The following is a 27202-nucleotide window of genomic DNA, read 5'->3' on the forward strand; positions in this document are numbered from 1 at the left end:
TGAAGGAAAGGGTGTTTCCTAGGAGGTTGAAAAGTGTATTATAAGCACTGTTTCCTAGAATATTGTCTCTCTTTAAAAAAAAAATGTCTTAACATCATTTGTTGTTAGAAAGACACTGGTAGCCTGGAAAAGTCAATGATCTCAACAGCTATGAAAATGTCCAATCCATCTACAATTAAAGGAAAGCAGCTGGAAGCCCGAAAAGGAGGCCAATTTGGTGTGGAATATAATGCCACGCAGGATTCCATCTTTAAAAAACCTACGTGGCAAACCATAATGACAATGGAGACATTGAAGAAAATTCAGAATGATAGGTAAGGAAATGAGCCTGTTTGGAAATGTAATGATGCTTTTATGCATAGATGTAAGAATGCATACAAGGGGGGCGGTGGCAGCAGGGCAGGGTGGCATGGAGAATGCATGTAAGGATGGCTGATGGCTGTCTTCTTTTAGAAGTTAGTCCATTTATCCAAAGCAACAGCTGGTGATAAGATTAGCTACAGACTGCCTCGAGGAGGTATGGTACAGTTCAGAGCATGGTGGCTTTGAACTGTAGGGTTAGGGTTAAGGTTAGGGTTGGGCTAGGATTAGGTTAGGATTATAGATCACATATGATCTTGGGCAAATTATTGTATTTTTGTTTCTAATTTGTATTTAACTTATGTTTTTAAAATTTTGATTAATGGGGTAGGGTGGAGGGAAAATAAAATTTTGATTACCATGCAATGCTTGTACATTTTTTTCAAGGCATAGTACAATATCTCAACACATAGATACAGAGTGAATTTAGTAAAGCAGACACTTACGGAATGAATCATCGGATGGAAAATCTTCCTTTCTGTCTCTCCTCCTCTCTATATATCTGACTTTGTAATAAAAATAAATAAATATTTTTTAAAAAACCATGTAGTTTTACCTGTTTTTGAATGTTATATGAATAATACTAGAGATTATTATATCTAGAGAAGCATGGCTCATTAACCTCTCTGGTTTCTCTTTCCAGACGATTTTTCAATAATATCATTACAAATACCATGCGGGACTTGAGAGAGTCGGGCACGTTCACCAGTCTCCTGCAAGCTTTGAGCAGAGAGAGGGAAAACAAAAAGCACTTCTACGATGTCATTGCCAGGTCAGAATAATGTGTAATTTGTGTTGATGTATTTTTAAGGACACTTGACAAAAGTCTTTGGTTGAAATGTCAAATTACCTTAAAAGAATCTCTAATTTGAATGGTAGTTGATTTCATATCAGAAACCCTACAGGCTTGGAGAGAAAACAAAAGAAAAACAAAACAAAGCAAAAACTGTTAGCTCAGAATACTGTACCCTATGAAATTCTCATTTGAAAACAAAGGTAAAATAAAGACCTTTCAAAACAAACAAGTTAAAAGAATTTGCCACTGTTTATACCAGCCTTACAAATAATATCTAAAGATAAAGACAACATCATGAAAGAATGTGAGTACAGAAAATTCACCTACTGAAGGTACAAGGTACAAAACAAACAATGGGAATGTTTATGAAAAAATACCAAGACTATGTCATTACTTATTGATAATGCCCTTGGATATAAATGGCCTAAATTCTCAGATGAAGACAAACTGGGAGCCAATGTTGTGGTAAAGCTATTTAAAATCATCTCTTGTGATGCTGGCATCCTATATGGTTGACAGTTCGTGTCCAGGTTGCTCCACTTCCAGTCTACCTCCATGGTAATGTGCCTGGGAAAGCGATGGAAGATGACCTAACTACTTGAGTGGGCCCCTGCCCTCAACGGGAGTCTTGGATAAAGCTCCTGGCTCCACACTTTGACCTGGCCCAGTTTGGCTGTTACAGGCATTTTAATAGTGCCAGTGAGTAGAAAAACTCTCTCCTTCTATGTTGTTTCTCCTCTGTCTGTAACCCTGCCTTTCCAATCAAAAATAAATAAATCTACAGAGAGAAGGAGAGACAAAGAAATATGAAGAAGATCTTCTGTCTACTGGTTCACTATCCAAGTGGCCACAATGGCTGGAGCTGAGCCAATCTGAAGCCAGGAGCTGGGAGCCTCTTCCGGATTTCCCACATGGGTGCAGGGTCCCAAGGCTTTGGATCTTTCTCTGCTGTTTTCCCAGGCCACAGGCAGGGAACTGTTTGGGAAATAGAGCATCTGGGACATGAACATACCTCACTAACAGAGATACATACAAACTAAAGTGAAAACATGGGAAAAGATAACTCAAGGTAATGCCAATAAAAGAATAAGCAGGAGTAATCATCCTAATAACAGACAAAACAGACTTTAAGATCAAATGATTGGGGCTGGCAGCGTGGCCTAGTGGCTAAAGTCCTCGCCTTGAACGCCCTGGGATCCCATATGGGCGCCAGTTCTAGTCCCGGCGGCTCCACTTCCCATCCAGCTCCCTGCTTGTGCCCTGGGAAAGCAGTCAAGGATGGCCCAATGCATTGGGACCCTGCATCCGCGTGGGAGACCCGGAAGAAGTTCCAGGTTCCCGGCTTTGGATCGGCGCGCACCGGCCGTTGTGGCTCACTTGAGGAGTGAATCATCGGATAGAAGATCTTCCTCTCTGTCTCTCCTCCTCTGTGTATATCTGACTGTAATAAAATGAATAAAATCTTTAAAAGAAAAAAAGTAAGATCAAATGGTTGGTGAGCCAAAGCCTCCACCTATGGTGCTGGCATTCCATATAGGCTGTGGTTTGTATCTCAACTTCTCCACTTCCTGATGCTGCTCCCTGGCTATTACCTAGGAAAGTGGGGGAAGATGGCACAAGTCTTTGGGCCTCTGAACCCACATGGGAGACCTGGAGGAAGCTCTTGGCTTCTGGCTTTATGTTGACTCAGCTATAGTATTTGTGGGCAGTTGGGGAGTGAACCAGTGGGGATGAAAGTCTTTCTCTGTTTCCTCTTTCTCTGTAACTCTGACTTTGCAAGTAAATTAATCTTTATTTAAAAAAAATGTTTAAAAGAGAATAAGAAAGGCATTATGTAATGATTAAGGGATCAGTACAAAACAAAGATGTGACTGTAGTAAAGGTATATGTACCCAATGTTAGGGAACCTGGCTATTTCAAGCAAGTGTTAGCACACAGGCTCCAGTGCAACAATAATGGGTAGACATCAACATCCAACTTTCATTAATGAACAGACCATCAAATAAACAGTAGAACTATTCTACACTGCTGACCAAATGGCACTAATTAATATCTACTGAACATTTCATCCCACAGTTGCAAAATATACTTTGTTTTTTCATCAGTGCATGGAACATTCTCTAGGATAGGCAATATGTTAGGCCACAAAACAACTCTGGACAAATTCCAAAAAACTGAAACTGTAGCATATATCTTTCTGACATGAGGCTGGACGTTAACAACTTAAAAAGCTTCAGAAGGGGCCAGCACCACAGTGCAGCACCGGCATCCCATATGAGTGTTGGTTTTAGTCCTGGATGCTCCACTTTTGATTCAACTCCCTGTTAATGGCCTGGGAAAGCAGCAGAGCGTGGCCCAACTGCTTGGGTCCCTGCAATCAAATGGAAGACTTGGAAGAAGCTCCTAGCCCTTGACTTCAAACCTGCCGAGCTCTGACTATTGCAGCCGTTAGGTGGAGTGAACCAGTTTATAGAAGATCTCTCTCTCTCTCTTTCTCTCTTTGTTGGTGACTCTGCCTTTCAAATAAATAAATACATCTTCAAAAAGGCAGAGAATATGCAAACCATGGAGACTGAATAATTTGCCCCTGAATGAAAAGAAGAAATGAATAGAAGAAATTCTAAAAATTCTAGAAATGAAGGAAGATGACAACACAACCTACCAGAACATATGGGATACAGCAAAAGCAGTGTTAAAAGGAAACTAATCCTTCACCCGCAGTGCTGGCATTTCATATGGGCACTGGTTTGAATCCTTGCTGCTCTACTTCAAATCCGTCTCCCTGCCTGTGGCCTGGAGAAGAAGGAGGACGGCTGAGGTCTTTGGGTTCCTACACCCACATGGGAGACTCGGGCAGGCTGCTATCCTCTGGCTTCAGGTTGGCTCAACTCTGGCTGTTGTGGCCATTTGGGGAGTGAACCGGTGGATAGAAGATCTTCCTCTCTTTGCTTTTCTCTCTATAAAATCTGCCTCTTGGGCCCTATGTGGTAGCCTAGTGGCTGAAGTCTTTGCCTTGCACACTCCAGGATCCTGGTTCGTGTCTCGTTGGCCCTGCTTCCCATTCAGCTCCCTAATTGTGTTCTGGGAGGGCAGTCAAGAACAGCCCAAAGCCTTGGGATGCTACACCTGTGCAAGAGACCCAGAAGAAGCTCCTGGCTCCTGGCTTTGGATCAGCTCAGCTCCGGCCATTGCAGCCAATTTTTTCTGTCTGTCTTCCTCTCAGCATATCTGACATTCCAATAAAAAAAACTGCCTCTCAAATAAAAGTGAATGAATTTTTTTTAAAAGGAGAGACAAAAGTTTATAGCAATTAATGCCTTTATTGAAACCAAATATACAAGAGATCAGAGCATTTAAGAGGTTTTTTTTTTCTAGAAAAAAAAGGCCCAAGTTGATACACCATTGCCAAACTAATTAAAAAAAAATGGAGGTGAATAAACCTCAGCTGATAAAATCAGAGATGAACATGTTGCAATGAACACCACAGAAAATAAATAGAATCATGAATAAACACTACAAATAACTGTATGCCAACACTTTGGAAAATTTAGAAGAATTTTTCTGGACACATACAATTTACGAAAATTGAGGTACAAAGGCAGAAAAACCTAAATAGACCAATATGCAAGAAAAAGATTGAGTCACTAATAAGACTTTTTCAACGTAGAAAAACCCAGGATGGGCAACAATTGCTGAGCTCTATCAACCTTCTAAAGAACTAATCCCAATTCTGAAACCATTCAAAACATGTGAAAGGGAGGGAATCCTCTCAAATACTTGAAGCAAACATTGCCTTTATTCCAAAAATCAGAAGAAGATACAACAAAAATGACAACAGACCAGTGTCCCAGATAAGCATGGACACAAAAAAAATCTTGAATATAGTACTGGCTAATAGAATCTAGCAGTGCATCAAAATGATCATGCAAGTGTTTTTTGTTTTTTTTTTTACCTTTTTTTTCTTTATTTTTGACAATCTTTACATAGTTAATTAGGGCAAAAAAGTTCAGGGGCTACAGGAAAGTGGGTAAGACTATTATTTCCACATTTTTTTCATGTATCTGGGGTAAAGGGGGAGATAAGACTGGGAGAAGCCTCTCCCAGTCTCCCACCCACCCCCGGTCCCTGATATGGGGCATGCTCCGAGGTCTTGCTCATGCAGTTTTGATAGTTCAACAGTTCTGAATTGCTGCTGATCTCGCCACTCCAAGCACAATGAGGTCGCTGAAGAATCCACTGATTGACATAGTCCATCATTTGCCCAGTATTTCACTGCCAACATATAGCTGAGGTAGTTGATTGACTTGTTCTATCTTCTGTCTTTTCATGGTTAGTGTTCTGAGTCCAGCAGTTCAATTGGGGAGATCCCCAGAAAAACTTTGTCTGAGGTGTTCCCAGACCAGATTCTTGTATGTACTACCAAGTACAGGGCCCAGCACAGTCCATCACCCCAATCAGCTGGTGGTTGCAATTGCTGTGTTGGTTCTGGTTTCCAGCCCTGTCTTCTGCTGGGTGTTGCAGTCCAGCCTGATTCTGCCCAGCACACATGCGGCCCTCACATAAACCAGTGGGAGCTGCAGCCTAGTCAGAGCGACCCACAATAACCCCCACCAGGCCAGCCCCTTATCCTGGTTCCCGTGCTTCATGAAAGTGGGATTTATCCCAGCATTGCAGCAATGGTTCAGATACACAAATCAATAATCATGATGCATCATATTAAGAAATTGAAGAATTAGGGACCCAGCACGGTGGCATAGTTGTTAAGGTCCTCGCCTTGAGTGCACCGTGATCCCATACGGTCGCTGGTTCCAATCCCAGCAGCTCTGCTTCCCATCCAGCTCCCTGCTTGTGTCCTGGGACAACAGTTGAGGAAGACCCAAATCCTTGGGACCCTGCACCTGCCTGGGAGACCCGGAAGAGCTCCTGGCTCCTGGCTTTGGATTGGCTCAGCTCCAGCTGTTGTGCTTACTTGGGGAGTGAACCGTCAGAAGGAAGATCTTCCTCTCTGTTTCTCCTCTCTGTATATCTGACTTTCTTTAAAAAAAAAAAAAAAGAAATTGAAGAATTAAAATCACATGGTGTCCCAGTAGATTCAGAGAAGGCACTTGGTAAAACAAAATCCTTTCATACTAAAAACCTTAGCAAATTGGGTATTAGAAGAACATAGTTCAACACAACACATGACAAACTTACAACCAGCATGATATATTTTTTTTAATATGTATTTTTATTGGAAAGGGAGAATTACAGAGAGAATGAAAGAGAGAAAGATCTTCCGTCTGCTGATTCACTCCTGAGCCAATCCGAAGCCAGGAGCCAGGAGCTTCCTCCAGGTCTCCCACACGGGTGCAGGTTCCCAAGGCTTTGGGCCATTCTCCACTGCTTTCCCAGGCCACAAGCAGGGAGCTGGGTGGGAAGTGGAGCAGCTGGGATGTGAACCAGCGCCTAAATGGTATCCCAGCACATGCAAGGCGAGGACTTTAGCGACTAGATTACCGTGCCAGGCCCTATCCAGCAGGATATTAAATGGAGAAAAGTTTGGAGAATTTCCACTAAAATGGAGCCAGAGAAGGATATTGACTATTCAATATAGTTTTTGAAGATTTAGCCAGACCCATTAAGCAAGAGAAAAAAATCAAATATATACAAATTGGGAAGAAGGAAGTCAAATGATCTTCATTTGCAGAGGATATGATCCTGTGTAGAGGGGAACAAAGACTCCACTATTGGAACTCATACGAGAATTAGGTGGAGTAGCAGGATGTAGAATCAACACACAAAAATCAATAGACAATACAACCAGTAGGCTGTATATACCAACAAGCCCATGGCTGAGGAGAATTTGTAAAGCCAATACCATTCACAGTAGCTAAAAGAAGATTAAATATCTTGGGATAAATTGAACCAAGTAAGTGAAAGATACCTACTGTGAAAATTGCAGAACAGTAAGGAAAGAAATAGAGAAAAATTAATTCACATATCCACAACCAAGTAATCGTTGACAAATGAGCTAAAATCACTGTCTGGAGGAAGGACCAGTCCCTTCAACAAATGGTGTCGGGGAAACTGTATGTGTAAAAGCAGAATTGTAACTTAACGCCCTATGCAAAAATCAACTCAGCGGATGAGGAATATAAACCTAAAAGGTGAAGTCATCAAACCACTGAAGGAAAGCATAAGGGAAAGTGCAGGATATTGGGATAGTAGAGGACTACTTAGGTAAGCCTTCAGCAGCACTGAAAATAATGGTGAAATGGAATTTCATTCTGGGATTACATCGAGCTAAAAAGCTTTTTCACAGCAAAGGAGACACTAAACAAAGAGACAGCCATCAGAATGGGATAAAATACTTGCAAACTATACATCTTTTTAAAAGATTTTTAAATTTTTATTGCAAAATCAGATATACAGACAGGAGGAGAGGCAGAGAGGAAGATCTGTCACTCCCCAAGTGACCACAATGGGTGGTGTTGTGCCGATCCGAAAGCAGGAGCCAGGAATTTCGCTTTCAAGGCGAGAACTTAGACCGCTGAGCCACCGCGCCGGACCCCAAACTATACATCTTTTTATTTGTTTTTTGTTTTTGGTATCGTTCGTTCTTTCTTTCTTTCTTTCTTTCTTTCTTTCTTTCTTTCTTTCTTTCTTTCTTTCTTTCTTTCTTTCTCTCTCTCTCTCTCTCTCTATTTTTTTGATAAACTTACATATTGCTTATATACATAAGGGTCAAGGGCTACAGGAAAGTAGGCAAGACCATTGTTTTCACACTAATATTTTTTTCCCTGTATCTGGGGTCAGGGGAGAAACAAAGGGAGAAGCCCCACCCAGCCTCCCGCCCATCCCAGGTCCCTGATGTGGGGCATGCTCGAGGGTCCTGCTCATGCAGTTTTGATAGTTCAACAGTTCTGAATTGCTGCCAATCTCACTGTTCCAAGCACGATGAAATCTATTCAGAATCCACTGGCTGACATAGTCTTCTTCCTGGTTGGGGTTCTGAGATCAGCAGTTCAGTTGGAGGGATCTCCAAAAAAAAGTTCATCTGAGGTGAACTTGCCCCTGTCCTGGTTTTCATGCTTTCCAGAGGGAGTGGTAACCCAAGAGGGAGGTGCCCATTATTTCCCTTCTAGGCCACTCCCACTCCCAGATTATGCACTCTCCAGGTGGTTCTGGAGTTTAACTTGACAGAATTAGCCCCCAGTGCCAGCCTCTTCCAGCTGATGCTGCAGCAAAGCCCAGCCAACCCTCACCAATTCTAATTTTTGCTTGCAGCAGTAGGAACAGTCCGTCCAAGCTGGGTTTTCCCCGATCTAGCTCACATGAGGCCCACAGGTATTGTAGCCTTGCCTGGTCTGATCTGCCCCCATTGTAGCTCATGCTCTCCAGTGGGAGTGGCTATCCAGCAGGGGAGCCCTTCCAGCTTTGCCCCCCCCCCTCATTCTGATGTGTGCTATTTGGGCACTGTGGCCACATCTGGTATGGCTCACCTCACCTTGGCATTCTGTAATATGCACTGGGCAAACTATACATATTTTTTAAAAGATTTATTTACTTCTATTGTTAAGGTATAGTTACAGAGAGATGAAAAGAGACACAGAAATCTACCAACTGGTTCACTACCCAAAAGTCTGTATGGCTGGAGCTGGCCTGGTCTAAAGCCAGAAGCCAGGAGCTTCTTCCTAATTTCCAGTGTGGGTACAGGACTGCAAGGACCCAGACCAGCCTCAGCTGCTTTTCCAGACCATTATCAAGGAGCTGGATTTGAAGTGGTACCCATATGGATGCCTGTGCAACAGGCAGAGATTTATTTAGCTTGTATGCCACTCCACTTGTTTGAAAACTATGCATCTGGAAAAAATTGATATTCATAGCATATAAGGAGCTCAAATTACTTAGCTACAACAAAATAAGCAACCAAGAAATGGGCACGGCCTGGCATAGTACCCTAGCAGCTAAAGTCCTCGACTTGCATGTGCCAGGATCCCATATGGTCGCCAGTTCTAAACCCGGTTACCCTGCTTCCCATCCAGCTCCCTGTTTGTTGCCTGGGAAAGCAGTAGATGATGACCCAAAGCCTAGGACCCTGCACCCTTGTGTGAGACCGGGAAGAAGCTCCTGGCTCTTGGCTGTGGATCGGCTCAGCTCTGGCTGTTAAGCCATTGGGGATTGAACCAGCAGATGGAGAATCCTCCATGTCTCTCCTTCTCTCTACCTTTTCAATAAAAATAAATAAATCTTTTAAAAAGGAAGATAAGTGTGCTCTTTGAACCAGCACCATTAGCATCCAGAGTCCCCTGTCAGTTACCTCTAAGTCAGACTGTCTGTGGATGGAGCCCTAGCAGCCAGTTTTGAACGTCTGGGTGATCTTTTCATACACAGTAGGGTTTGAGAAGCACTACTCAAAAACAAAATCTTTCTTAATTCCTTCTAGGGAGGAAAAAGGAAGAAAACAGATAAAATCTCTTCAAAAGCAACTCATTAATGTCAAAAAAGAACGGCAGGCTGAAGCACAGGTAAGAATTAACCTTGCCCACACCTTGCTATGTGTGGAAACCATCTTTCTTGAACCAAGTGAAGTTATGGATGACAGTTGTGACTCCTGGGCTGGCTTTGTCATTGAAGACATGGAGTACCTGGAGAGGCAGCCTTGAATGTACAGGTGTGTTGGGGACAGAATTCCAGGACAGCCTCACTGTCTGGTACTCTTAGTCTTTTTTTGCCCTTGTGTATTTCTGACCACACTACCTCTCCTCCCCCACTTGGTCTCAGATATTATCCAGTGTTGTGACATCCCAGAGGAGAAAGTATGATCATGACATTAAGCACAATGTCTCACATACGTTCATGAGGCTTCATTATGTCATTAAACATCATGACCACCCATCTTTCTCTTTCCTTTTTCTTTATTATTATTATTATTTTTATAACCTTACATAGTTGGTTAGGGTACAAAGGGTCAAGGGCTACAGGAAAGTGGGTAAGACCATTCTTTTCACACTAATATCATAATTTTTTCCCCTATATCTGGGGTCAGGGGAGAAACAAAGGGAGAAGCCCCACCCAGCCTCCTGCCCATCCCCAGGTCCCCGATGTGGGGCACGCTCCGAGGGTCCTGCTCATGCAGTTTTGATAGTTCAACAGTTCTGAATTGCTGCCAATCTCACTGTTCCAAGCACGATGAAATCTATTCAGAATCCACTGGCTGACATAGTCTTCTTCCTGGTTGGGGTTCTGAGATCAGCAGTTCAGTTGGAGGGATCTCCAAAAAAAGTTTGTCTGAGGTGATCCCAGACCTGATTCTTGTGTGTGCTTGCCAATACAGGGTCCAGGATGGTCCATCGCCCCAATGAACTTATGCACATGCTGATCGTTGCAATTGCTGGATCAGTTCTGTTTCCAGCCCTGTCTTCCACATGAACCAATGGTTGTTGCAGCCAGCCCGATCCTGCCCACTTCATACTGGGCCCTCATGCAAACCAGTGGGAACTGCTGCCTAATTAGGGCAACTCCCCATAACCCCCACCAGGCCTGCTCCCTACCCTGGTTGTCATGCTTGCCACTATGTACCACAGACTTTTTCAGTCTGTCCCACATCCCGTTTAGCTCTCATACATGTCAGTGGGCATTGAAGTCTAGTTCAACCCAACCAACCTACTATCCAGCCCATATACATACTGGCAGGTGCCTTTCTGTCTAGCCATCCTTGCCCCTGTCCTGGTTTTCATGCTCTCCAGAGGGAGTGGTAACCCAAGAGGGAGGTGCCCATTATTTCCCTTCTAGGCCACTCCCACTCCCAGATTATGCACTCTCCAGGTGGTTCTGGAGTTTAACTTGACAGAATTAGCCCCCAGTGCCAGCCTCTTCCAGCTGATGCTGCAGCAAAGCCCAGCCAACCCTCACCAATTCTAATTTTTGCTTGCAGCAGTAGGAACAGTCCGTCCAAGCTGGGTTTTCCCTGATCTAGCTCACATGAGGCCCACAGGTATTGTAGCCTTGCCTGGTCTGATCTGCCCCCATTGTAGCTCATGCTCTCCAGTGGGAGTGGCTGTCCAGCAGGGGAGCCCACATTCCCCCTGCCAGTTTTGCCCCCCTGGTTTCTTTTTTTTTTAAGATATACTGAGAGGAGGAAAGATAGAGAGGAAGTGGAGCTGCCGAGATTAGAACCAGCAGCCATATGGGATCAAGGCGAGGACCTTAGCCACTAGGCCACGCTGCCGAGCCCAACCCCCCTCCTGGTTCTTATGTGTGCTGTTTGGGCGCTGTGGCCACATCTGGTATGGCTCACCTCACCTTGGCATTCTGTAATGTGCACTGGTTTGTGTTGTGATCTAACCTAGCCCAACGCACACTCTGTTTTGGTGCTCAGATTCGCCAGCAGGTGATATGAGCTGGTTCAGCCTGGTTTGCTCTGACCTATGCAAAATGCATGCTAGTGGGTATCTTTCTCTGGCCTGGTCTGGGTTGCTCCCTATCATGGTTCTTACACTCATGTACAGGGACTGTGTCCCAAGAGAGGAGTTGCCCAGGCTCCTGCATCAGAATGTCTCCCTGTGCCAGATCTTGCACATACTGGTGGGTCCATGGGCCAGCCTTACTTAGTCCACCTCCTGTCCTGGTGGCAACAGTGGCCTTCCTTGCTGACCTTAAATCCATTCTGGTTTTTACTGTTGGATGTTTCAGCCCAGCCAAGGCTCATCCATACCCAGACACTGCTCACACATGGCTCAGTAGGGGCAGAGACCTAGCCTAGTCCATCCTACATCTACCCAGGTTCTCCAGAGCACCAGATGATGCTGGAGTCTAGCCCGGTTAGGCATGCTCAGCCCAAGTTCACACTTGTGGCAAGGGAAATTATAGCCATATCTAGACCAGAATGCAGCCCCCGCACTATCCCATGGGAACACCAACCCAGCAAGTGTGTACTCTCACAGCTCCCCAGCCAGGCCTATTCCCAGCCCTAGATTATGTTCGTGCCAGTGGTTGCTCTGACCCAGTTGGCTTAGCCCCTCACCTGTCTCATCCTTTGCTTTTGATGCTGTGGCCTAGTATCCCAAGCTCATGCAGATCAGCCGGTGTAAGAGCCTAGCTCAGCATGACCTGTGCTCCATCCTGATTTCTGTTCTTCCTTGTGAGCTAAGGTTTGCTCAGCCCTGCCCTGTCTGTCCCGTTCTATTTGTAGCTCGGCCCACCCCACATCCTATTTTAGGATGCCTTGACCTGCCCAGACTGTTGTTGGTTTCTTTGCCTATAAGTGATGACAGGTTCCATGGTCACACTTAGCTCAGCCCATCACCACCCCAGCTTATGAGCTAACCAGTGGGACTTGTATTTCCACAGGGTTCGGCCCACACTTCCCCCAGAGAATCTACTCCCAGACCTGGTTCTCTTGCATGCTGGTTAGTGCCTTGACCCTGCCAAGTGTGACCTGTCCCTTATTCCACCACTCAGTCAGGTACTGGTACCTAGCATTGCCAGACAGGCTCCCATCCATAGCTTTCATGTGGACTGGTGTGGCAGTCAGTGATGCTCTACACTAACAGCCCATCTCAGGATTCCCATGCGGTCTGGTGAATCAATCCGGCCCAAATAAACTTTATGGACTCCTATGCTGCAAACCACCAGGTCTCAGTCCTCATGCTTGCCAGAAACTTCTGTGACCCCGTTGCTGGGAATCACCCATAATTCATCCCTCACCTATACTCACCCTGGACTTACCCATCGAATTCCTTAGGCAGCAATAACATAGCCTAAAAACCCCAGAGCTCGCTGCCAGGTGGCCAGCAGGCAGAGCCTGGCATCTCGTGGTGCACAAGCCACCCAAAGCCTAGGACTCGGTCACTGCCAGGTGACTTTGGCCTGAGTCCCCAGCATTAGGTCCGGCCTGGCTGGGGCACCCCCCCACAGCCGCCACACTGCAGAAGGCTCCTTTTGCCTCAACCCCACAGCAAAGCCTTTCTCTTTCCTTAAACGAACCTTTCTCTTTTTTTAAACACCTTGTTTTCCGGAAAGAGTAAATGCTTGCTCTGGACAGTTACCCTCTCGGATTACATTGTCAGCCACCCCATGCAGTCACAGTAAACAAAAGCAGACTATCACTGAGATGTTTAAGAAACCAGCGCTAGATCATCCAGGGCAAGTCTTAGAACAAAAAAAAGTCCTGAAAATGAAGTGATGCTAAGTCAGTGATGAAGCCAAGCTCGGGAAATAAGAAGATGATTAGGAAGTACAGGGGCACTAGAGGCCAATGAGACAGAAAGGATGACAGCAGGTGTTTGTGCGTGTCAGGGATGTGAACGAGCAAGGGACTAAGTCAGCGAGTGACCTGAGAGTTCCCAAGTGAAGAAGAGAACGTCACGGGGCTGGCATTGTGGCACTGTGCATTAAAATTCTTGCAGTGCTGACATCCCATTTGGAGTGCCGATGTGCTTCTGATGCAGCTCATTGGCAAGACTCCTGGGAAGGCCGTGGACAATGAGCCAAGCACTTGTGTGGGCAACCAGGAAAGGTCTGGGATTCTGGCTTCAGCTGGGCCCAGACCTCAAACTTGTGATAATTTGAAGAGTAAACCAGTATATGGGAGCTCTCCCTTTCTATCTCTACCTTTCAAATTAAAAAATAATAATTTTTATAAGATATATTTTATTTTTATTGAAAGGCACAGATACAGAGAAGAGGAGAGGCAGAGAGGAAGATCTTCAGCCCATTGACTCACTCCCCAGGCAGCCGCAACGGCCGGTGCTGCGCCGATCCAAAGCCAGGAGCAAGGAGGCTCCTCTGGGTCTCCCATGCGGGTGCAGGGTCCCAAGGCTTTGTGCCGTCCTCGACTGCTTTCCCAGGCCACAAGGGGAGGAGAGCCAATTGAGCCACCACCCCAGGCCCACTGTGTGAGGTTCTAATGTGAGTCCCTGAGGATAGGACCCACCGCTGGTTGTTGAAGTAACAGCATGTCGAAAACATGCCTGCCTTCCTCAGTCTTCCCTTGACTATTGAGATGTTTCCTTTCCAAGTGTTCCTTTTGTGGCTTGTCACCCGTGTTTTGACAACATGACAATGTTTTAGCATAAATTATTGTGAAAAACACTTGACCCCTTGTGAACAAAACTGTTTTGACTATTGCAGTGAGTGGTGCTGGATAATGTTAGTGCAATGGAGACATGACCACCTTTCCTTTTTTTCTGATAATAGACATATGAATGATTTAAAAAGATTTATTTATTTTTATTTGGAAGGCAGACATTTTTTAAGCAGAAAGAGAAGAAGAGATAGAGATCTTCCATCCACTGGTTCACTCCTCGATAGAGGCAACAGCTGGAGCTGAGCCAGCCTGAAGCAAGAGCAAGAAGCTGCTTCTAAAGACTTGTGCCATCATCCGCTGGTTCCCAGGCCATAAGCAGGGAGAGAGATCAGAATTGGAGCAGCCAGGACTTGAACCAGAGCCCATAAGGGATACTAAATCTCTACTACACGATGGTGCCAGTCCCAACACCTGGATGTATTTTTTTTAAAGATTTATTTATTTGTTTATTTATTTATGTATTTATGTTTTTATTTTGTTTTTATTGGAAAGGCAGATATACAGAGACGAGGAGAGACAGAGAGGAAGATCGTCCATCCAATGATTTACTCCCCAAGTGGCCGCAATGGCTGGAGCTGCACCAATCCAAAGCCGTGAGCCAGGAGCCTCTTATGGGTCTCCCACGTGGGTGCAGAGTCCCAAGATACTGGTCCATTCTTGACTGCTTTCCCAGGCCCACAAGCAGGGAGCTGGATGGGAAGCGGGGCCGCCGGGATTAGAATAGGCGCCCATATGGGATCCTGGCACATTTAAGGCTAGGACTTAGACCACTACGCTATTGCATCGGGCCCACCTCAATAATTTTTTTAAAGATGTATTTATTCTTATTGGAAAATCACATTTACAGAGTAAAGGAGAGACAGAAAAAGATCTGTTTGCTGATTCACTCTCCAAGTGACCACAGTGGCCAGAGCTAAGCTGGCCCAAAGCCAGGAGCCAGGAATTTCTTCCAGGTCTCCCACTTGGGTGCAGGTCACAAGACCTTAGGCTGTCCTCTACTGCTTTTCCAGGCCACAAATAGAGAACTGGAAGCAAAGTGGAGCAGCTGTGACATAAACCAGCACCAATATGGAATCCTGGACATGCAAGGCGAGGGCTTTAGCCACTAGGCTACAACGCCGGGCCCACATCTGGATAATTTTCTTTCACTTTTTTAAAATTATTGTTATCATTTTATGACACAGTTCCATAGATCCTGGGATTTCCCCTACACCCCTCCGGAGTACCCTCCCCCTTCACTAAGTTCCCCTATATTGTTGCTATGGTATAGTTTTTCATAAACAGTCATATGCCCATCATTGCGGGCATGGACAACGGCAGAGAGTCCAGCATCCTATTGTCAAGATATAGTAAACAGTTTCATTGGGAGTCCATCTTTGTCTGGAAGTAGAGATGCATACTGCATTGTATCCTCACATCTGGATATGATAGCTTCCATTACAGTTACTGTACATCCCCTTAAATGAAAAACCACAATACAAAATCAACAATAGGAAGAAAAAAAGAAATTTAAAACACAAGGAAGTGAAATAACATGCTACTGAATGACTAATGTGTCTCTGAAGAAATGAAAAAGAAAATCAAAAGCCTTCTTAAAGAAAATGATGCTATTGGGCCTGGCGCAATAGCGTAATGGTTAAAATCCTCGCCTTGCATACGCCGGGATCCCATATGGGCACCAGTTCTAATCCGGGCGACCCCGCTTCCCATCCAGCTCCCTGCTTATGGCCTGGGACAGCAGTCTAGGATGGGACAAGGCCTTGGGACCCTGCACCTGCATGGGAGACCCAGAAGAGCTCCTGGCTCCTGGCTTTGGATTGGCTTAGCTCCAGCTGTTGCGGCTGTTTGGGGAGTGAATCATCAGACAGAAGATCTTCCTCTCTGTCTGTCCTCCTCTCTGTATATCTGCCTTTCCAATAAAAATAAAATAAGTCTTTACAAAAAAATGATGCTACCGTATGATCTATGAATGAAGAATTTAATAAGAGTGTTTTGAAGAGATGAAACTAAATTTAAAAAAATCAAAATCCATGAGGTATATAGGCAGCAAATGGATGTTTTTATTAATCCAGTCTACTAATCTGACATTTGATTGATGAGTTTAAGCCATTTACATTCAGGATTAATATTAATGGGTAGTAATTTGGTCCTGTCATTTTAGAAATGGGTTGTTCCGGCCCGGCGTGATAGTATAATGGTAAAGGTCCTTGCCTTCAATGCATCAGGATCGCATATGGGCGCCGGTTCTAATCCCGGCAGCCCCCCTTCCCATCCAGCTCCCTGCTTATGGCCTGGGAAAACAGTCGAGGACAGCCCAAAGCCTTGGGACCCTGCACCCACGTGGTAGACCCGTAAGAGGCTCCTGGCTCCTGGCTTCGGATTGGCTCAGCTCCAGCCATTGCGGCTGCTTGGGGGGTGAACCATTGGACGGAAGATCTTCTTCTCTGCCTCTCCTCTTTGTACATCTGCCTTTTCAATAAAAATAAATAAATCTTTAAAAAAAATGGGTTTTTCAATGATTTTAGTTTTCGGTTGTTATTTTATTGGGATGTTTTTCACATTTGCCTTTGGTTTTGGTGGGCACTGTTCCTTTTCTCTGCCAAGAGAACATCTTTAAGTATCATATGTAGGGCAGGTTTGGAAGACAAATATTCTTTTAACTTTTCTTTACTGTGGAAGAATTTCATTTCATTTTCAAAGACAAAACAAAGCTTTGCTGGGTACGTTATCCTGGGCAGACATTTTTTTCTTTTAGAATTTGGAATATGTCACTCCATTCTCTTCTGGCATGTAGAGTTTCCTGTGAGAGGTCTCCTGTGTATTTAATTGGCATTCCTTTTTATGTCGATTGATTTGTTTCACGTGCACATTTAAGGATCTTTTCCTTATGTTTGATTGAAGAGAGCTTGATTAGCATGTGTCGTGGTGAAGATCACTTTTGGTCCACCTTGTTGGGAGTTCTGTGCCCCTCCTGGGTGTTGTTTTCCAATTCTTTCTCTAGTTTAGGGTAATTTTTCCCTTATTATTTCATTAAATACATTTGTAAACCCAGCTTCTCTTTCTGCACCATCTGGGACTCCCATAACTCTTATATGTAGCCTTTTAATAGTGTCTTCCATTCTTGAATACTTTTTTTAGCCTGATCCAGCTCTGCTTCCAGCTTTTTGTTTGTTTCCCCTTGGTGACAGGAAATATCTTCCAATTCTGAGATTCTTTCTTCTGCTTGTTTCATTTTGTTTTGGAGACTCCCCACTGTGTTTTTAATTAGCTCCATTGTATGCTTCATTTCTGATATATCAGCTTTCATTTGATTTATTTCCAGTGTGACGTATTCCTTAAATTTCGTGAATGCCTGCTTTACATGCTTCTTGTTGTTGATAAGATTTATAACAAGTGTTTTTAATTTTGTATTCCCCATTTTCTCGATGTCTTCCTCAGTGAACTCAGGTTGGCATAGGGTTTTGCTCCTTTGCAGGGGAATCTTCAGTGATATTCATTGTGTCTTTGTTTCTTCTTTTGCTCTTGATCATTGTACTTCTAGTTAGCAGAGTCTTCTCCTTGAGGCAGGTTTCTAAGCTCTGTCACCCACAGGTCTACAGTTCGATCTTACTTATTACAGTTGGTACCTGGTATTTGTTTGCAGTCACTTGTGCCACTCCCTCCAGCGAGTTCCAGCTCTGGGTTCTTATGTTAGATTTCCATCATGGTCTCTGTAGTCCCAGCTCCTGGCTCACTAGTCTCCACTTCCTGTGATACCATGCTGAGACTGCACCATTGTCTGTGCAACTTTTCTCCCACTTTTGGTTGGAACAGGTCCCAGGATTAGGGAGACACCATGTGTCCTATATAGCTAGGTTGTTGTTGGTGCTGATCTTGCCGGAACCTGTTGGACGTTAGGTCTGAGGGCCACATGGACTTATTTTGACTCATACAATGCCATAGTTGGTATTATTTTCCTGTTGGACCAGTGCAATGCACTGAGCTCAGTGAGTTCTCGCTAAGCTGAGTACATGTGCAGTACACTGTTGTCCCTGCAGTCTTAAATTCTTTGCCACACTGTATGAAATGGTGCCAGTACTATAGTTCTTGATCTGCTGGCTGTCAGGTGTGAGGGCTACCCAGACCTATCTTGAGTGGAACCTGTAGGATGCCACGTTATTGCAGTTCACTGAGCCAGAAATGAGTTCACTCCCAGCTCAGTGAATGCACAGTACTGTATGTACATAGCCCTAGCCTCCTTAAACAAAATGGCACCCAATATGGCTATAGGGGGCAGACTGGGTTATGAAAGTCACCCTGTTCCCATACTGCCCATCTGGGATCTGCTACTCTGTCTCTGTTCCTGGTCAAGTCAAACAGACCAGCAGGATGAGCAGTTCTTTGTCTGGGTTCACCTCTGGAGCTCTCGGTAAACATCCCTTCCCACCTTGTTGCTGATGGAGTTCTGGCTCCTGGTGGAGTTCAGATCGCTGTTCGCTGAATGCTGCTGGTGTATTAGTCACTGCAGCACCACACTGTTGTGTACGCTGCTTTCCTGTGTCTGTCAGTCTCCAAGTGTTCCTCTGCTGTTATTCTGTCCTCTCCTATTTCCTGGAATGAGCTCTCTGCTTCACACTGGGTAATGTTTCTTTGTTTAAACGTGTCCTTACCCTATTCTGCCATCTTGATTCTATCCGACATCTGGATAATTTTATGTATCCTATTTTTAATTTATTTTATTTACTTGGTAGAGAAGGAGAGAGAGTAGATCCTTCTCTGTGCTTCTTCACTGGGACAAGAACTCAATTTGTTCTGTCATGTTGGTGACAGCCATTACGTGCTGTCTCCCAGGGCATACATCAGCAGAAACTGAGGAAAAGAGCAGAGCTGGGACTCGCATGGCACATGTCAGGAGTCACATCAACAAGGAAAATGAGGTGTGTGGCAACTTCACTGCAGATGGAAAGAGAAGAAGAAATTGATATGATGGATCCAAAAAGGGAATAATTGAAAAGGAAAAGAACCCAGAGGGTAGAACTCGAGCCTGAAACATTACAAAGTTTGCATTTTGTTATGTTATGTTTGACCACAGGATTTCCACTGAGCTCAGACTTTAATCATAGACTCTTCTGGAAGCAGTCGGTACTCTCAGTGACAGATAGCCAAATGTAAATGTCAGTTTCTGACTTTTATCATAGTCGTAGACTACATTCCCATTTCCCTTTTTCCATTCCACCAAATGGGCAACTTCTCCAGAGAGAAGCTTTGAAGATTTCAGAAGTGGTATTGTGTTATCTGCCCATATTCAGCTGTGGAAACAGACGCTATCATTAAAATCCTTGGGGTCACATTTCCATGGCAGCTTTTAGAGCCCTGTTAGCTTGAATTGGTTGCTGCTTCTTTCCATTACTAAATCATGTTTCTCTGAATTGAAATAACAAGTCCAGAAGCCCAGGTCTGGAGGCGGTTTTGATTTGGAAGTAAAGTGTCATTTGCTATTAAAAACCCACAAGCATGGGGCCTCATTCCTTGGGCTTGATCCTGAAGAAAGCTGTGGACCCTCTGGAGAAGCAGCGGTAAGGGTTGTGCTGAAGGCTAAACATTTCTTAATGAAGTCTTGGAGGGACTTCCTATAACTGAAGATCTTTGGCCTGTAACTCACTGCTTCTTGTCTCTTTCTTGGGGCACAGTGGGAAACTCAGAAAATGAACGGCACTTCAGTTCATCTCTTGGTGTGTCTGGTCATGAATTTACCAGGACTAACTAGCCTGGCAGTATACGATATCATCCTCTGTGTTTCCACACTGTTGCCATGGAGGACTATAAAAATGTTTGTGCAAAACAGCGACCCAGGAGGGAAATCAGAGCAATCAGAGGCCCATGGCAACAGCATTAAAACCAGATGTCCTTGGCCTGACACAGCCCATGCTGTGTGCCTTTATAGCCAGTTATATAATATATAAGCTGAGACTCTGAGCATTTCAGTTCTGCAGTTCTGATATTCATAGTTACTTATAGTTTTATTTTAAAGCTTTTTTCATCTACTTGAAGGGCAGAATAACAGAGGGACATACAGAGAGAGACAGAGATACAGAGGTAACTTACAGCTGCTGATTCACTCCGAAATGCCCACACCAGCTAGAGATGGACCAGGCCACAGCCAGAGGCGTGGGACTCCATCCAGGACTCCGGGTGGGTGGCAGGGCCCTCAGCATAGGAACTGTTACCGGCTGCTCTCATCGTGCCTGAACAGGAGGCTGGATCGGATGCAGACGGATCAATACTGCAGCTGGACCTCAGGGCCCACCCCCATGCCGTTACTTTGAAGGACTTAATAACAAATAGATGAAGAAAACTGACCAGAATATGTCCCTAAGGTCCTCTTGGCCCTCTCTTTGTTTTTTGTGAGAAAAACATAAATGTTCCCATTTGCTGGTTTATCTTCTCAAGTGTCTTCAGTGGGCTTGGTGGGTCTAAGACAAAAACCAGGAGCTGGGATCTTCCGCATGGGTGACATTGACCTAGTTACTCAGTCTTGCTGGGGTCTGAATTGGTGGGAAGCTGGAGTTAGGAGCTGGAGCTGGGTATTGAGCCCAAGGTCTCTGAACTGGGGTTTGTGGCAATCTCCCTTGGCATTTAACTGCAAGGTTGAGCACCCACACTTGAGTGTTTGAATGTGCATGTATAAAGACACCATTTAGTGAATACCAAACTGTCCAGCTCTGTTAGACTCTTTGAGAAAGAGAACTACTGTCATCAATATGGGCTGAAGTTTTCTAGAAAAGGCTTTATGTATTTCAGTTACCAGCACCTTGAAGAAAGTCTTGAGTGAGGGGCCTGGTGTGTTGCCTCAATGGTTAAATCTTTGCCTTGAAAGCACCAGCATACCATATGGGTGCCAGTTCGTGTCCTGGGCTGCTCCCCTTCCCATCCAACTCCTTGCTTATGGCCTAGGAATGCAGTAGAGGATAGTCCAAAGCCTTGGGATGCTGCTGCCTTGTGGGAGGCCTGGAAGAAGCTCTTGACTTCAGATCAGCTCAGCTGTGGCTGTTGTAGCCATTTGGGAAGTGATCCAATGAATGGAAGATCTTTCTCTCTGTCTCTTCTTCTCTGTATAAATCTGATTTGCAGTTCCAATAAAAATAAACATATCTTTTTTGTTTTGTTTGTTTTATTTTTTATTTATATTGTTAACAATCTTTACATAGTTAGTTACGGTAAAAAGGTTCAGGGGCTATAGGGAGGTGGGTAAGACTATTATGTCCATATTGTTTCCTTCTTGTATCTGAAGTAAAGGGGGATATTGAGGGAGGAGCCCCACCCAATTTCCCACCCACCCCAGGTCCTAGATGTGGGGCATGCTCTGAGATCCTTGCTCAAGTGGTTTTTAATAGTTCATCAGTTATGAATCGCTGCCATTTTTACCACTCCAAGCACGATGAGGTCTCCGAAGAATCCACCAATGACATAGTCCATCACAGAGTCTTCATTTGCCCAGTATTTCGCTGCCAACATATAGCTGAGGTGGTTGATTGACTTGTTCTTTCTTCTGTCTTTTCTTGGCTAGGGTTCTGAGTCCAGCATTTTGATTGGGGAGATCCCCAAAGAAACTCTGAGGTATTTCCAGACTAGATTCTTGTATGTTCTAGCAAGCACAGGGCCCAGCACAGTCCATCTCCACAATCAGCTGGTGGTTGCAATTGCTAGGTTGGTTCTGGTTTCAGTCCCGACTTCCACTGGAACCAATGGGTGTTGCAGTCCAGCCTGGTTCTGCCCAGCACATACTTGGCCCTCACATCAACCAGTGGGAGCTGCAGCCTAGTCGGAGCAACCCACAACAACCCCCACCAGGCCCGCCCCCTACCCTGGCTTGCCAGTATGTATAGCAGACTAGTCCAGTTTGTCCCACATCCCATTTGGCTCTTGTACGTGTCAATGGGTATTAAAGCTTAGTTCCATCTAACCAGCTCAACTATCCAGCCCTCACAGATGTTGTTGAGTGCCTCTCTGTCTAGCCACCCCAGTCCCCATCCTAGTGTTCTTGCCCTCCCGTGGGAGTAGTAACCCAAGAGGGGGGAACCCACTATTTCCCTCCCAGGTCTCTCTCAGTCCCGGTTTATGCACTCTTTAGGTGGTTCTGTGGTTTGACTTGACAGAATTAGCCCCCAGTGCCAGCTTCTGCCATCTGATGCTGTGGCTAAGCCCTAACAACCCTCACCCACTCTAATTTATGCTTGCACCAGCAGGAATAATCAGCCCAGCCTGGCTTTTCCCTGATCTAGTCAGCATGAGGTGCACAGGTGTTATAGCCCTGCTTAGTCTGGTCTGTCCCCATCCCAGCCCACGCTCTCCAGTGGGAGTAGCTGTCCAGCGAGGGGACCAGCCCCTTAATCCCCCTGCCGGCTCTGCCCCCTCCCTTCCTGGTTCTCACGCGTGCTGGTTGGGTGCTACAGTCACATCCAGTACAGGCAACCTCACCCTGGGATTCCATAATGTGTACTGGTTTTGTCGCGACCAAACCCAGCTCAACCCACACTCTGTTCTGGTGATCGGATTTGCCAGTGTATGACATGAACTGATTCAGCCTCGTCTGCCCCCGACCCATGCCAAATGTATGCCAGTGGGAAACTTTCCATGGCCTATTCTGGGCTGTTTCCTATCATGCGTCTTGCACTTACCTGCAGGGATTGTGTCCTGCCAGAGCAGTTGCCCAGGCTCCTCCATCAGAACCCCTCCCAATGCCAGATTTTGCACATACCAGGGGGTCCATGAGCCAGCCCTGCTCAGTTCACCTCCTGTCCTAGCAGGAACAGTGGCTTTTCTTGGCTGGCTTTCACCCCATTCTGGTTCTTGTTGTTGGATGTTTCAGCCCAGCCATGGCTCGTCCATACCTACATACAGCTCACACATGGCTCAGTAGGGGGTTGAGACCTAGCCTAGTCAGTCCCACATCTGTCCTGGTTCTCCAGGACACCAGACGGTGTTGGGGTCTGGACTGGCCTGGTGCATCCAATCCCAGCCCACACTAGTGCCACGGGAGACTACAACTGTTTCCTAGTTAGAACGCAGCCCCCATTCCAGCACATGCGCCCCTTGGTGGGAACCTCAACCCAGTTAGGGTGTCCCCTTAGCTCCCCAACCAGGCCTGTTCCCAGCCATAGATCACGCGCTTGCCAGTGGCTGCTCTGACTCAACTTGGCTCAGTCCCTCACTTGTCCTGGCCTCTGCCTTAGACACTGTGGCTTAGCGTACTTGACTCATGTAGACCATTAGGTGCAAGAAAGTCTAACTAATTAAATAGATTAAAAGGATTCCAGTGGACCCGGCATGGTAAACTAGTGACTAAAGTATTCACCTTACATGCACTGAGATCCCATATGGGCACCGGTTCTAATCCTGGCAGCCCCGCTTCCCATCCAGCTCCCTGCTTGTGGTCAGGGAAAGCAGTTGAGGACGGCCCAAGCCTTGGGACCCTGCACCTGTGCAGGAGACCTGGCAGTAGCTCCTAGCTTTGGATCAGCTCAGCTGTGGCCATTGCAGCTAATTGAAGAGTGAACTAGCAGTTGGAGGATCTTTCTCTGTCTCCTCTCTGTAAATCTGATTTTACAATAAAAATTTTAAAAACTTTTAAAAAATCAAGTTGAAGAAATAAAACCACCGCATATTCATTTTAACACAATTCTTCCTTAACAGACACACCCTATCAATAACTGTAACAGTTTGAAAATCAAAGGAAAGCAATAAAAGGGAGGAAGCAGAGAGAGGATGGGGGATAGGGTAATGTAGAAAAAGAGAAGCAAAAATAAAAAAAAAATATTTGTTTGAAAAGGTTATAAAGAAAGGGATTGACAGGGAAATCTTACTTTCACTATTTCACTCCTGCAGTGGTTACAGGAGCCAGGACTGGGCCATACTGATGCCAGGAGCCAGGAACATCTTCTGGGTCTCTGATGTGGGTAGCAGAGGCCCAATCCCTAGGGACATCTGCTGCTTTCCCCAGATGTGTTAGCAGGGAGCTAGATAGGAAGCGGAGCAGCTGGGACACGAACTGGTGTCCATATGGAATGCTAGTGTGGCAGGTAGTAGTTTTATCCACCATGCCACAAAGCTGGTCTCAAAAAGGGCATGTATTTAAATTAATAAATATTCATTGAACTCCTAAGTTGCTACAGACACTGGTGGGATTTTTCAGGTGTGAAAACAGGCTTAGAGAAGTTAGGCAAACTTCCCAACATTCCTACAGATTGTAAGAGGGTATAATGTGCTAAGACATACTACTATTGTTCCCTGAGCTTGCAGCATACCCTCATTTAGAAACCTCATCTTTCATCTGCAGATTCAGAATGAGTATATTGCTCACCTCAAGGACCAACTGCAAGAGCTGAAAGCCAAAACCAACCTGGAGAATGGCTACATGAAAAAAATCACCGATCTACAGATTGCTCAGACCCAGAAGAAGGGCAGCAAGTCGGAGGAGCTGCTGCTGGAGGAGATTGAGGTAAGCATTTCCACTCTCGGCATGTGCCCCACCAGCGCCAGTGGAGGAGGCACCCCTGGGACGCATTCTCTCACTCTGTGCTGCTCTCTTAAACTTGGGATCGAAAATACAAAAATAAATGAGGCCTTGAAGACTTTCAGTTTTTATGGGGTTGGAGCCTGTCCCTCCTGCTTCTCTGACATGGACTTTGAACATGGATTGTATGTTTTTGTGAAACCACCAAGGCTCTTGGTGCCTGATCATAGGGGGCACAATCTGGTACCTAGCAACTGCAGGTGTCTGCTGTTGCTGGCCTTGTGGCTGTTACCATGGTAACCATCCCTGCTACCCCTCCAGTAAGCAATGGAAATCTGGAGAGCTGAGCTTTGTACAAGCCTAACTGCAGGGGATGAGAAGCCACAGTGAAAGCCATCAGAAGAAAGAAAGGAGGGATAGGCTTTCCTTGAGAAGGAAGGCCCAGTGGCTTCAAGAACAGGCAGGAAAGAAAAAGGCGCCAGCGTCGTTAGAGAGTGTCCTTGTGGAGAGGGGGTCTCCCAACTCTGAAACCTGTGGAGCCAAAAGCTTACTCCCCAGGTGTGCCTGCAAACCCTGCAAGAGAGCTGCTGCTGCTGCACAGTGAGTTATGCCACTGCTTACGGTGCCAGTTCAAGGCCTGGCTGTTCTGCTTCCAAACTCGCTTCCTGCTGATGCGCCTGGGAATATAGCAGAAGATGAACCAAGTACTTGGGGCCCTGACCCCCAGGTGGGAGACCAAGATAGAGCTCCTGACTCCTGGCTTTGGCCTGGCCCAGACCTGGCTGTTGCAGGCATTTGGGGAGTGGACCAGAGGATGGAAGCTAGCTAGCTCACTGTGTGTGTGTGTGTGTGTGTGTGTGTGTGTGTGTCCTTCTATTGCCCTGCCTTTCAAATGAATTAACAGATATTTAACAAAAAGTCCTTAACATCCACTTTTTTTCTTAGAATACAATTACTTTTCACTTTACTTGAAAAGCAGAGAGAGGGAGAGACAGGCAGACATAGACCCTCATGTACTGGTTCACTGTCTAAGTGGTGCAAAGCCAGGGTTGGGCCAGGCTAACCCCAAGGGTGCAGAGCTCCTCCGGGGGGGTGGAGGGACCCAAGTGCATAGGTCATCCTGGCTACCTCTTAAGGTGCATGCCAGTGGGAAGCTGGCATTCGACACTGGGTCAGGACTCAAACCCAAACACCGGGACAGGAGCTCAGGCTTCCCGAGTGATGTCTTTCACTGCTGTGTCTAGCACCTGCCCCCACCCTGCCCCCACCCTGCCCTGGCAGCACCGTGTTTTTCCTCAGGATTCCCTTCTCCGGATCTAGGAGCCTTGTGCCCTTGAAGCATCATTTTCCTCCTTGAAGTGATGGCCTTTCACAAGTGACGGAGTGTGGGCCTTTGATCCGGGGTCCTGGCATGTATCTGGTGCAGCGGCAGCTGCATGGCTTGAGGACACGAGTGCAGCCCATCTGGGTGAACTTTGGAGGTTCACTCAGCTTTGGGGGATCGTGGTTGCTAAGGCAGCCCTGCGCCACGCTCCAAGCTGCACCTCTGGCTGGGAGGAAACTGACTCCCAACCCTGCCAGCAAGAGCTGCTCTCTGATTATTGTTCTTTTCTTTTCTGATTATTGTTCTTACAGAAGCTACGGATGAAAACCGAGGAGGAGAACCGGACTCACATGGAGATTGAGATGTTCCTTAAAAAGGAACATCAGGTGGGTCACCCAGGCAGCCTTCTGTCCGCTGCTTCCTTCTGCCCTGTACTCTTAACATGTCAAGGAGAGGGGCTGGCACCGTTGCAGAGCAGGCTAAGCCTCTGCCTGTGGTACCAGCATTCCTAGCGCCAGTTCAAATCCCATTTGCTTCACTTCTAATCCAGTTCTCTGCTTCTGGCCTTGGAAAGTAGTGGAAGATGTCTCAAGTCCTCAGGTTTCTGCACTGATGTGGAAGACCCAGAAGAAGCTCCAGGCTTTAGACCGGCTCAGCTCCAGCCATTGCGGTCATTTGGGGAGTGAACTATCAGATAGAAGATCTCTTGTTTGCTATCTCTCCATAAAACGCAATGAGTATTGAAAAAAAAAGAAAGAAAAAGAAACATCAAGGAGAGCAAAAAACAATAGTTTTTAAAGGAAAAGAAAATCACCCATAAATTGGGGAGCCAAGTGAATGAGCTGTAAGTCACGCTTGCTTCCAGAGTCCCTCACTGAATAGACAATGTAGCTGCAATCTGAGGACAGTGGAAAACCTGCCTTCAGCTGCTACCCTTTAGCTTAGATGGGAGACTTACTTTTTTTAAATATGTGTTTTTATTTACTTGAAAGACAGAGGGTCAGATTAAGGGGAAGAGACAGAGAGAGAAAGAGAAAGAGAATCTTCCACCTGCTCATTTGTTTTTCCAAATGACTGTTGCAGCAGCTGCGGCTGTGCCAGGCTGAAGCCAGGAGCCTGGAACTACACCCAGATGTCCTACATGCGTGGCAGACACCCAAG

General features: G+C 45.7%; 1 protein-coding gene across 3 annotated transcripts in view; it reads left to right on the forward strand.

Moving 5' to 3' along the window:
* Window positions 1-27202, forward strand: part of IQCG (IQ motif containing G) — a 50059-nt gene that overhangs the window by 12666 nt on the left and 10191 nt on the right. For all 3 annotated transcript variants that reach the window (XM_058662041.1, XM_058662039.1, XM_058662040.1), the window contains exons 4-8: window positions 109-314; window positions 1004-1132; window positions 9582-9663; window positions 24541-24702; window positions 26353-26427. In XM_058662041.1, the coding sequence (XP_058518024.1) occupies window positions 109-314; window positions 1004-1132; window positions 9582-9663; window positions 24541-24702; window positions 26353-26427 (654 nt within the window). The remainder of the gene's footprint in view (window positions 1-108; window positions 315-1003; window positions 1133-9581; window positions 9664-24540; window positions 24703-26352; window positions 26428-27202) is intronic.

The sequence above is a fragment of the Ochotona princeps genome, chromosome 3, assembly GCF_030435755.1.
Source record: "Ochotona princeps isolate mOchPri1 chromosome 3, mOchPri1.hap1, whole genome shotgun sequence".
Lineage (NCBI taxonomy): Eukaryota > Metazoa > Chordata > Mammalia > Lagomorpha > Ochotonidae > Ochotona > Ochotona princeps.